This window comes from Mobula birostris, chromosome 25 (assembly GCF_030028105.1).
Source record: "Mobula birostris isolate sMobBir1 chromosome 25, sMobBir1.hap1, whole genome shotgun sequence".
NCBI classification, from domain to species: domain Eukaryota; kingdom Metazoa; phylum Chordata; class Chondrichthyes; order Myliobatiformes; family Myliobatidae; genus Mobula; species Mobula birostris.
The window spans coordinates 20230889-20243202 of NC_092394.1; the positions used below are offsets into that span (position 1 = coordinate 20230889).

General features: G+C 37.7%; 1 protein-coding gene across 4 annotated transcripts in view; it reads left to right on the forward strand.

Annotated features, from left to right (window-relative positions):
• Positions 1-12314, forward strand: part of taok1a (TAO kinase 1a) — a 160010-nt gene that overhangs the window by 92050 nt on the left and 55646 nt on the right. For all 4 annotated transcript variants that reach the window (XM_072243752.1, XM_072243753.1, XM_072243755.1 and 1 more), the window contains exons 3-6: positions 1922-1993; positions 5610-5711; positions 10811-10856; positions 11343-11439. In XM_072243752.1, the coding sequence (XP_072099853.1) occupies positions 1922-1993; positions 5610-5711; positions 10811-10856; positions 11343-11439 (317 nt within the window). The remainder of the gene's footprint in view (positions 1-1921; positions 1994-5609; positions 5712-10810; positions 10857-11342; positions 11440-12314) is intronic.

The following is a 12314-nucleotide window of genomic DNA, read 5'->3' on the forward strand; positions in this document are numbered from 1 at the left end:
AAGCTTTTATTTTTCTCACATGTATTATTCTCTGCCATTACTGAACATAGAAGCATTCAGGAAACCATCTCCTGAGCTATCAGTGATGATACGTTTGGCAAAACCTCAAACCCTTTGGCTAACAAGTAAATTTCAGAAATACTTGGCTTTCTCTGTAACATGTATTTCCATTATTTAACATGCATGCGATACTGTATTGTGTTTTTATTAGGTTAGCATCTTGTTTTTAAATACAGTTGGTGCTATCTCTGGAATACTTTTCCACAGTTCATAGATTGATCCCTTCAGTGAACTTATAGATATTTATGAAGAGGAATCTTGCAGAGTCTTATAAACATGAGAAAATTCAGTAGATGCTAGAAATTCAAAACAACACACACAGAATGCTGGAGGAACTTAGCAGGTCAGGCGGCAACTATGGAAATGAATGAATAGTTGGCGTTTCAGGCCGAGACCCTTCAGGACAGTAGAGTTTCATGTAAAGTGTGTCGACATGTATGTAAGCATCAGATACAGAAAGTTCCTTGTTAAGTGTTGAATAAGAGAAGCATCCTTGGTCAAAGTGCCTGTGTTTTAGGATTACAGTGATTTTAGAACTTAGAAGAATTTTAGTAGTGTTTAAGGTCACCTTAGGATATAATTATGGTGTTCTGTCATGGTAGTGATAGAGTGAGGGATGTGCCATTCTGTGAGGTTTATAGATTGTAGAGGTATTTTGTTAGTGTCTGCTGTTGCTGATGGCTCACAACACCTTGTGGATGCTAGCCTACAACATCTTCTGCATGCCCAATTTTGAACAGCAAAGCCGCTTGATCTGTGATATTTAACATTGTACAAAAGAGTGAAATGTAATATGATCTCCAGATAACTGGCTGGTCAGTTCTACTAATATTCTTGTAGGCATTAATTTATTGCAACAGATAAGTTAGTGAGGTAACTAAGTTTATTATTCCACCCTTTGTTGTAGTTTTCGTCGAATGAAGCAACCCCAGCTCTTCGGTTGAGTCTAGGATGTTCAAGATCTGATTTTTGAAGAACCTCTGGGCAGCTTACTGTATTTAGACTGCTCTAAGATACTTGTGAAGATGACTTTGCAGGGTCAACAGGATTCAGTGTCTTCATCATGTCCAGTAAGGTGCCTAATTCAAAGTTGGGTGCGCCTTAAAAAAAAAGGTGTAAACCAATACTTTACCTGGCATGGCATCTTGTACAATAATTGCATCATCTCCATTGCAGCATCAAGTTGTTGTCTTGCAAGCTGTAATCTTGGAATTCCAATAGTAAATGCTTGCCTTTCTACGAAAGTTTGTTTAGTTACCTTTAGAACAATGCCACTGTTTAATGTATGTTGGAGATTGTCTCCTCAAAGAGGAAGGATGACAATGTAATTTTAATTATTTGGTAAGGGAAGGCTAGAAATTTAATTGGTCTGTATATAGTTATGTAATGCAATGGTTTTGAATATTTGTAGTGTATTATCTGACTTTGGTTCCCATTTTAATAAAACCATTTCCTAATTTTTTCTCATTTATATCTCCTTTGTATTTAGCCTTGTTCTTCAACCCTCTTTCAGTTTGAGGATCACCTGAAATTATGATAGTCTCTGAACATAATGGTGCTTTTGAAATTCTGCATTCTAGATTGCATGATGATTAAGAATTATAAAATTATTCTAAACTAAGAAACAAATTACTGCTGAAAACTATTCACTTAAATGGAAGGTAAAATAAGTAATTTGTTTGGGAATCACTAGTTTTAAACAGAAAATTGGGGTATGTTTAGATATTGTAGTTTTAAAGATCAACTTGCATCTTGTCAGAAGTTTCATTTGGATTGTTATGTACTTTTCACTGCAGTATTGTTTCACTGTTCAAATGAGCATTTCAATAAGCTTGCTAATATATTCTAAAATCTTATATAGGCACGAGATGTTCGCACTAATGAAGTGGTGGCTATCAAGAAAATGTCTTATAGTGGAAAACAATCCAATGAGGTTAGTGCATTATAAACTGCATGAAAGAAATGAGTTGTGTGTGTGTATAGGCATAATCAAGTGAGAATGTGATGGATAACCAAATAAATACTCTAAAACTTCACTGCTGTTAGATTTTCTACATTAATCTTTGATTTAGTGTTAAATTGTATATTTTAACTAGCACTCACAGTTTCGCTTTTAAATAAGATCTGGAGATGAGCGGTATACCATTGAGATGGAGGAAGTTAAAAGGACTTTTGCATCCTTATTGTATTCTATAGTACTTTGTACCTAATTAAGTATATTTGAAGAATATTATTATATATCTAAAGAGAACACCCAGTTTGTAGCTGACAAGTAAGATAAATAGACAGCTAATATGTATAGAGTAATAGGTATTGACAGATGCTTGTCGAGACCTGTAGGCTTTCATTTATGCGGTTGTTATTTTACATCCATCTGATCAGTCTTTATTTAATACAAGGGTCACAGAAGTAATTCTTTGTAATATTCCATGAAAATCTAGCAGTTGCTAAAAACTGCAATAAAGTGTCATTCTGCATTGAACTTGGCTTGAAGCTGTGTGACCAGGTGACTGTCATAAGGGAGTGATCCTACACTAGAACAAGGAAGTAATTATATAGTAGGTGATGTTTTAATCTACAGAAACACACACTTTTTAGAGAGGAAAAAATACTTACCTGTAGTCTTTTCATGTCAGTTTATAAATATCCAAAGAAATATCTGGAGTTTGTTTCTAAGTTATCCATAACGTTTTTTCTCCCCATTTGATTCCTTCCCCAAATGTATTTTGTTGTGTATACCAAGAAAACAATATAGTTCAATAAATAAGGAACTTTATAATAATCACTTTGCTATTGACTTATTTTATATGTTGCTTTGTCCTTTCTAAATCAGATTTTCCACTATTTTGAAGATGTGCTTTGCATTGAAGTACACCCTCCAGTACACTCTCAGAGAATCCATGATCTTAGTTCTTGTTGCTCAATTAATTACAACTTGTACTGGTTTTCTGTGTGACTTTTAAAAATAAAATCTTACCATTTGTGGCTAAAATCTGCATACAGAAATCAAAATCATTTTCACCCTGTGGAGAGAATGAGAATTCAAATTACCAGTATGCATGTGGACAGAGGTGTAACTTTGGCAGTACTTTCAGAAAGCTGACTGCAGAAGGGGACCAATGTTGAATGTACCCTTTGTTCAAATTGCAGCCTATAATTGATTCTGGTATAAATGCGTGCTATTTAAAAAAATCTGTTGCATGTTACTCTGTAAAAGTTTATAAGGAAATCATTTTTTGCTTGAAGTGGAGGTTGAATAAAATTGAGTAAAATTCTAGCCCATCTTCCTCTTCATTTTGAGATCAGATTTTCAAAGGTAGCAAGTCCAAAAAATCAGGACATTATGTTCAGAGCTTTGTTGTGTGGCTTGAGGAAGGTGATGCATTTATACTGCTTATCCGGGCTTCAACTAACTCACTGAGGAAAGTGTAGCTTGCTTTGAACTTGCCCAAGAAGTATTTGCTTCAACATTGATTATGAAAGGGCAATTAACTTTCCTTTCAACAAATGTTCCAGAAAGGTCCACGAAATACTTGTTCTTGGATTAGTTTTCATCATTTTACATTATAGTAGTATGAAAACAGTTTCCATTTTATAATGTGGCTTATCAAAGTTTATATATTTTTTAAATTGTCTTTTGAATTGAAAATTAAGTATAGTGAAAATCAACTCAATTCCATTAATCTTGCCTTCATGGAAATCCATCCTTCTCCAGCTCCAATCCTAGATGTGCAATGTTTGGCCTTAGCTCCAGTGTTGCAATCTGCACTTATTAATGAACCAAATACAAATAAAGTATTGTTCAATTTGTCCTGGTGCTTGCTCCCAAACATCTTTTATGGTATGCAGGAATTCACGAGGCATCTTGTGAACTTCCTTCAGAGCAACCTGTAAATGTCTGTGGACTTTGCTGCTCCAAGGAATTTATCAGCTCTCAAATAAGAATGTCCTATAAAGCTATTATTTGAAACAGTGTAGATGGTAAAGGAGATGTTTTTTGATGGGAAGGAGAGGTCTGTCTTTTTCAGTGTCTGTTCTTTCTGGCAATGTGATTAGGGTTTCCAGAATGGCTGCTGCTTAGATGAGGGGGCTGTCAAAGGATTTTGCTTTACTATTGAGGAAAAAAAAATGAGCAGCCACCCCAGGATGTTGCACATTGTAATCCTGGTTTCTAATGGGTCAAAAAGAGTGGAGCAGGCAACCCACCCTGCTGCACTTTGAATGTATTTCCTAGGTGCAAGGTCTCATGTTTCCAACTATATAGAAGCTTTTTTGCCATACTCTGGTTACCCTAATGTGAAAATTGGGACAAATTTCCCAGCTGAAACGAGATAAAATTCTTGAGTTTGATTGTATCTGATACCAGACTGTCTGATTGCCCTGTGTATACACCTGTGTTGGCCTCAAAGACAATACTTTAACAGCTCTATTGTGTTTGTAAATAAGGATGTAACTTGAAAAGCAACTTAGCCGGGTGGCTTTATAATTACTTTGTTGGGAAATTGGTCGTGGAAGGGTGTTGCATGAAGGGGCTTTATTGTTATCCGCTTCATCAGCAGTGAAGCATTTTAATAAAGTATTGGGCAATATTTTGTCTTCTGTCTTTGACATAGCAATGCATATTTTTATATACAAAATCACATCTTGGCTGGTTCCTCTGATCATTCAACTTTTCCTCTTCCTTTGCATCTATTGCCCTTTTATTTCGTTTATTGACTTTTTCTGCTTATATCACACCTTTAATGGAATAAAAAGGTTTTGAGGACCAAGCAGTACCATGAAGAAAGAATGAACTCTCACCCCTCAGAAAGGCAGTTAAGAGGGATGGACAAACGACTGCTTAGAAATATTCATTTGAGAAGGAAACAATTATTAGATTAGGGAAGGGAATAGATAAGGATGCATTTTATTAGGAGATATGATAGTGACTTCATGTTGGTTCAGAATTTGTGGTTGCAATACTGAATCATGTCAAACTGTGTAATATTATGATGCTGGCAAGCAGCTCTTGACATCTGCAGGTGCACAATAACAAAAGGAAAGTTGCTTTTGAAGATATCCTGTATATCCATGGAGTATACTTATTACTTTATTTACAGATGCTTTCAAAAGTGAATCAATTTTTTGCATATACAAATTTTTATGGGTTATTCTAATTAAAAATAAGTTCTTACGATTGTTCTGTAAGGTTTAGCTGAGTGTTTTAAGACAGTTACTGCAGTGCATCTTCTCTGACCTTGGGAATCTAATTTAATATTTGTGATTTGTCATTCCCTTCAGATCTGTTTTGAAAATTCCACACATTTCAAAATGTGTTAATGTTTATAATATTGCAATAGTCTGTAAAATGGTTAAAATAAGTGCTTTTTATTCCATTTTGTTGCCCATGAGCATCTTTAACAATTTTGCTTTTCACCTGATCAATGTTGTTGGACATCCAGAGATCCCCTATACATGATGACAGACTGCATACCGTGTTGGCTAAGGGTCTTTTTAATACTCAAAGAACTGCTTTCACTTATTATAAACTATGACAAAATCTCTTACAGAAATGGCAAGACATTATCAAAGAAGTCAAGTTTCTACAGAAGTTAAGGCATCCGAATAGTATCGAATACAAAGGTTGTTATCTGCGAGAGCATACAGCATGGGTAAGAAATTTGCTTATTAGTAAAGAATATGTAAGTACTAATAATTTCATCCATAATGTTAATTCAACCGTCAGTACTTGGAACCTTTTAAAGTTTAAAAATTGCCCTGTTGAAATAGACTTCAATATGAGAGCTACAGTGGCATGCAAAGGTTCAAAATTTCTGATCAAAATTTCCGTTACTGTGAATAGTTAAATGAGTAGAAGATGAACTGATCTCCAAAAGTCATAAAGTTAAAGATGAAACATTCTTTTCAACATTTTAAGCAAGATTAGTGTATTATTTTTGTTTTGTACAATTTTAGAGTGAAAAAAGGAAAGGAACACTATGCAGAAGTTTGGGCAACCCAAGAGATTTGAGCTCTCAAATAACTTTACCAAGGTCTCATACCTTAATTAGCTTGTTAGGGCTATGGCTTGTTCACAGTCATCGTTAGGAAAGATCAGGTGATGCAAATTTTAAAGCTTTATAAGTACCCTGACTCCTCAAACCTTGTCCCAACAATCAGCAGCCATGGGCTCCTCTAAGCAGCTGCCTAGCACTCTGAAAATTAAAATAAATGATGCCCACAAAGCAGGAGAAGGCTATAAGAAGATAGCAAAGCATTTTCAGGTAGTCATTTCCTCAGTTCGTAATGTAATTAAGAAATGGCAGTTAACAGGAATGGTGGAGGTCAAGTTGAGGTCTGGAAGACCAAGAAAACTTTCCAAGAGAACTGCTCGTAGCATTGCTAGAAAGGCAAATCAAAACCCCCATTTGACTACAAAAGACCTGCAGGAAGATTTAGCAGACTCTGGAGTGGTGGTGCATTGCATTACTGTGCAGCGACACCTGCACAAATATGAAGTTCATGGAAGAGTCATCAGAAGAAAACCTTTCCTGCATCCTCACCACAAAATTCAGCGTCAGAAATTTGCAAAGGAACATCTAAACAAGCCTGATGCATTTTGGAAACAAGTCCAGTGGACTGATGAAGTTAAAATAGAACTTTTTGGCCGCAATGAGCAAAAGTAGGTTTGGAGAAAAAAGGGTGCATCATTTCATGAAAGGAACACCTCTCCAACTGTTAAGTACGGGTGTGGATTGATCATGCTTTGGGCTTGTGTTGCAGCCAGTGGCACGAGGAACATTTCACTAGTAAAGGGAAGAATGAATTCAATTAAATACCAGCAAATTCTGGAAGCAAACATCACACCGTCTGTTAAAAAAAAATAAGCTGAAGATGAAAAGAGGATGGCTTCTACAATAGTATAATGATCCTAAACACACCTCAAAATCCACAATGGACTACCCCAAGAGGTGCAAGCTGAAGGTGTGGCAGTAGCTGCTTAATATTGTATCTTTTAAAGAGCCATGTTTTAGATATTACAGGCTGACGACTCATCGGCCGCTAGAAACCATATGATGATCGGTCGCTAGCAACCGCAGTTTATTTCCTGTATGACGTATCGGCCAGATATTGTACTCATGTAATGCAGACAGCTGTTAACTGTTTATGCTCCAAACAGATGATTACTGTACAGGTTTCCCCCGCCATCCGAAGGTAGAGCGTTCCTATGAAACGGTTTGTAAGCCGGAATGTCGTAAAGCAAAGAAGCAATTACCATTTATTTATATGGGAAAATTTTGTGGGCGTTCGCAGACCCAAAAATAACCTACCAAATCATGCCAAATAACACACAAAACCTAAAATAACAGTAACATATAGTAAAAGCAGGAATGATATGATAAATACACAGCTTATATAAAGTAGAAATATTTTTCCGCAATCATTGCCTGAACTGTTCTCCGTAGCAAAAATCTCACGCAAGCCCCGTCGGCAAAAACACGGCGCAAGCGCTCTCCAGTAACCTTTAAGCTATGAAGCTGCCAAATCATACCAAGTAACACGTAAAAATACACGGCCGATATAAAGTAGAAATAATGTATGTACAGTGTAGTATCACTTACCGGAATTGGGAAAGCGCAGAGCACACTGATGGTGGTGTGTTAGACTGAGTCGTCGGAGTTTGGGTGGTGCAGTGGCCCCCACCCTCCAGGCAGCGAACAGATAGCGATTCGTGGAGAATGCAGCAGTAGCCGGGAGGTACCCAGCACATCTTTAAGAAAAAAGCCGAAATAAACAAGCTAATTAATTAGGTGCTGCCCGGCACGTAATTGTTGGCCCAGATCATTGCTGATTGCATTGCCTCTGATCTGGGCCGACAAATACGTGTGGTGCGGCACCTAATTAATTAGCGTGTTTATTTTGGCTTTTTTCTTAAAGATGTGCTGTGTGCCTCCCGGCTACCGCTGCATTCTCTGCGAATCGGTATCTGTCAGTGGCCTGGGTGTTGGGGTGGTGGGACACTGAGGTGTCATCTCATCGTCGATCAGGGCAGGCAGCTCATCTTCTCCTATAACCGCCGCCTCGAAGGTCGAGGTTCGTCGTCTGCTGTGGCTGATGTGGATGGCTTGCTTGACTGCTGAGCCTCGCACATTTTTCTATCATACAGTTCTTTGTAAGCACTCAAACTATCCTGCAAATATCCCCTAAACCGACGTACCCTTTCAAAACTAAAGTTGTACTTTATCATTACTCATTCAGTTTCGATTGTTATCCTTTCCTCTTCCAATTGCATCATCTCTTCATCTATCAGTTCTTGGTCATGGGATGCCAAAACCTCTTCAACATCACCGTCGTCAGCTTCCACAAGCCAAACTCATTTAATCCTTTCTTCAAGCAACACACATTGAAGTTGCTAGTGAACGCAGCAGGCCAGGCAGCATCTCTAGGAAGAGGTACAGTTGACGTTTCAGGCCGAGACCCTTCGTCAGGACTAACTGAAGAAAGAGCTAGTAAGAGATTTGAGAGGGGGAGATCCAAAATGATAGGGGAAGACAGGAGGGGGAGGGATGGAGCCAAGAGCTGGACAGGTGATTGGCAAAAGGGGTATGAGAGGATCATGGGACAGGAGGCCCAGGGAGAAGAAAAAGGGGGAGGGGGGAAAAACCCAGAGGATGGGCAAGGGTTATAGTCGGAGGGACAGAGGGAGAAAAAGGAGAGTGAGAGAAAGAATGTGTATGTATATAAATAACAGATGGGGTACGAGGGGGAGGTGGGGCACTAGCGGAAGTGAGAGAAGTCAATGTTCATGCCATCAGGTTGGAGGCTACCGAGACGGAATATAACGTGTTGTTCCTCCAACCTGAGTGTGGCTTCATCTTTACAGTAGAGGAGTCCTTACTTCATTCACCACAATCAAAATGCTTAATTATGTCTAGTTTTACGCTAAGTGTAACGCCCTTACAAGTTCTTTCAGGCTTTTCCGACACCTTAGAACTCATCTTGCTAACGGCTGCTCACAGGCACGTGTTTAAGCAATGCTGGCGAGAATGCAGTTCCGAATCCGGGGAAGAGCGGCTGCTCGGGGCGCGCGCTGCCTTTTATCGCGTGCTGCTTTTCTCGTAACAGTGAAAACACCTTCTGTTAGCGTAAACAGGGTGCTAATGTAGGTCTTTCGTAACAGTGAGGTTTCGTAAAGTGAACGTTCGAAAAGCGGGGGACACCTGTATATCCAATCAGCTAATTTTAGATTGAAAGACCTTATTTTGTCAGGGATTAACAGCTGAGTAAGTGAATCAGCTGAGTAAGTGAATCAGCTGATCCATGGCCATGTTTTACTAAACACTGGCCGTTTAAAGACCTTTAAATACAGCTGAACTTGAACAGAGAGACAGAGCTTCGGAGAGAGCGACAGCAGAGCTCTAGAAGACTCTCAGGAGACGGCAGAAGACTGATCAACAATCAAGCGCTCTGTCGATCCTGAGAAGATCAAGCTGAATTAGACTCAGTGAGTAGATGGTATTTTATATTACTGGCATGTAGTCGTATTTAAGCGGATTGGAGCAAAGTTGTATCTGATTTCTGTATTTCCTTTTGATTCTAGCTTGCTTAAGTAAATAATATTATTTTTCTAACAATATCGAGACTAGAGAGATTCTGTGATTAGAGCATAAGTAAGGTACGATCTTAATACTAACGCGAGGATAGTCCTTGCCTACGTGGCAACCGTAGGAAGCAGCTCACGCCCCGGTTTATAAGGAATCACACTCCGTCGAGTATTACCCTATACACAAGTAGCTGACGTTACTTAACCTCAAGCATTCATATACTTGCTGACGATATCTATCACTGAGAGCACATTCGAGTCAGGGGTCAGTCTCTCCCTTTCATGAGAAACGGCTGAAAGCTTGGAACACTACTTCCGATAATATCCGTTTGTAGGCAGACTAATTGGACCGAGGGTATAGCGGACCCAGAAACGTCGCAAAGGTTTTGCCATGGCCCTCAGAGTGCCCCGACCTAAACATCATTGAAAATCTGTGGATAGACCTCAAAAGAGCAGTGCATGGAAGACAGCCCAAGAATCTCACAGAACTAGAAGCCTTTTGCAAGAAAGAATGGGCGAAAATCCCCCAAACAAGAATTCAGAGACTCTTAGCTGGCTACAGAAAGCGTTTACAAGGGGGTGTTACTAAGTACTGACCATGCAGGGCGCCCAAACTTTTGCTTTGGGCCCTTTTCCTTTTTTGTTATTTTGAAACTGTAAAAGATGGAAATAAAAATAGTAATCTTGCTTAAAATATTAAAGAAATGTGTCATCTTTAACTTTATTTCTTTTGGAAATCAGGTCATCTTTTACTCAGCTATTCACAGTAACAGAAATTTTGACCGGGGTGCCCAAACTTTTGCATGCCACTGTATTAGCTTGTCAGAAGTAAAAAGGGGCTTGATTTGTTCAGAAGTAAAAACTTGATTATTGATGAATCTTTTCGAGCTCATCTCCTTAAATTAATTGTTTTATAACATTGAATTCTAACAATGATCCAGATGACTCTTCAAAACATCATAGCCTACCCAGTGAGTTCTAAACCTGTCCGATTTCAGTGATTAGCAGTGAAGGTAGAGTTCAGTTTTATCAAGTGTGTTGTATTGCATATACACTTTCCTCTTCACTTATAGTTGTAGAAACCTTGCTGACTTTCTAATATGAAACTAGAGCATAGGTGGGTTATGTTTGTATATGGTTTTATCAATTGTTCTCTTTTTTTTGCAGCTGGTGATGGAGTACTGTTTAGGGTCAGCCTCGGATCTTCTAGAAGGTAATGAGAAATCATTTATCTGTGTGGAAATTGATCATTTTTTGGTACATTTTTGTAATATTGAACAAAAACTCAAATTCATATATTATTCTCAATTTTTTATTGTTAAAGGCTCTTCTGGCACCTCCTGACAGTGTGAAAAATTACCATACATGTTGTGTCTGTTAAAAGCAGGACATTTCCAATCTGATTAATTATCAAGATATCAGATTACACTTAATCATTGGAGTAGTGAAAAGTGTTGTTGAGTGTTAACCCAGCATTACTTCAAAAGTCTACTTATCATTACTTGGTTTGGCTTCCGCCAGGATCATTTATGGTAGCTGCCAGCAACATTCACATCTTGTGGAACAGTTAAAATAAAGTTGATCTAAATGGTCTTGTGAATTATTTTTTGTGTTTTTATTTAATACTGTGACTGTATCAGCTGTGCTTTACAACCTTACCCATTTTCAATTATTTTCTTTTAATTTTTTTGCCATTCAGTTCATAAGAAACCACTTCAGGAAATTGAGATTGCAGCCATTACACACGGAGCTTTGCTGGGATTAGCCTATTTGCATTCCCATAACATGATTCACAGGTATGCTTGTATAGAGGTTTGCTGCATTGCATGAGGATATTGTTACAAATCATGTGGGCAGATTTTCAATACTGTTTCTCCATCAGCAAGGTCTGTTTCAGTTGGAAGTAATTGTTGAAGCAATATTTTAACAAAAACAATGTAGTGAAGTATGTATAATACTACCTCTGGTAATCCACCATTTTTCAAAGACTCAAAGTACATTTATTATAGTTCAAGTATGCATTTAGCCTATACTTTTGATTTGAAATGTTAAAAAATATACATCAGTTAGCAGACTGTTTCCACTATCTGAGCTGTAGAACTGATTTTACTAAGCTGGTTGTAAGTAGTGGAGATTTCAATGACTAGGTGATCTTGGAAGATGCCAAGGCCGCCTTAGATTCGTGTAGTTATCCTCATTTGTCATTATTGAGCAAAAATTTGGAGTACAAGTGGAAAGACACTGCTTACTGATATTCTTTTTGTTTGGTATTTCATACTTGTATTCATGCCATTTACTTAACTTCTGTAGGGTTATAAAATTAATTTTACTTTGTATTTATTATATTATCAGAGCAATTTTTTTTCACATATAATAACACATTTAAAAATGTTTATATATGAACAACAAAGTCCACAACTTTATGCAACCAATTTCCTGCTACCAAACACATATTTTCTATTACCTGTGTTTAGAACATAATCCAATAAGATCATAAGTTTATAGACCATGGACAAAATTCACACCATTGCATCTGGAATTTGAAATGAAGTGCTCTTATGAAACAATCTGGATGAAAGAAAAAATACACATGTACAAATACTGGTAATTTAATACCCTTGAGGACAATAAAAGAAGTTGGTGCACTTGATCTGAGTGCATTGTTCATATA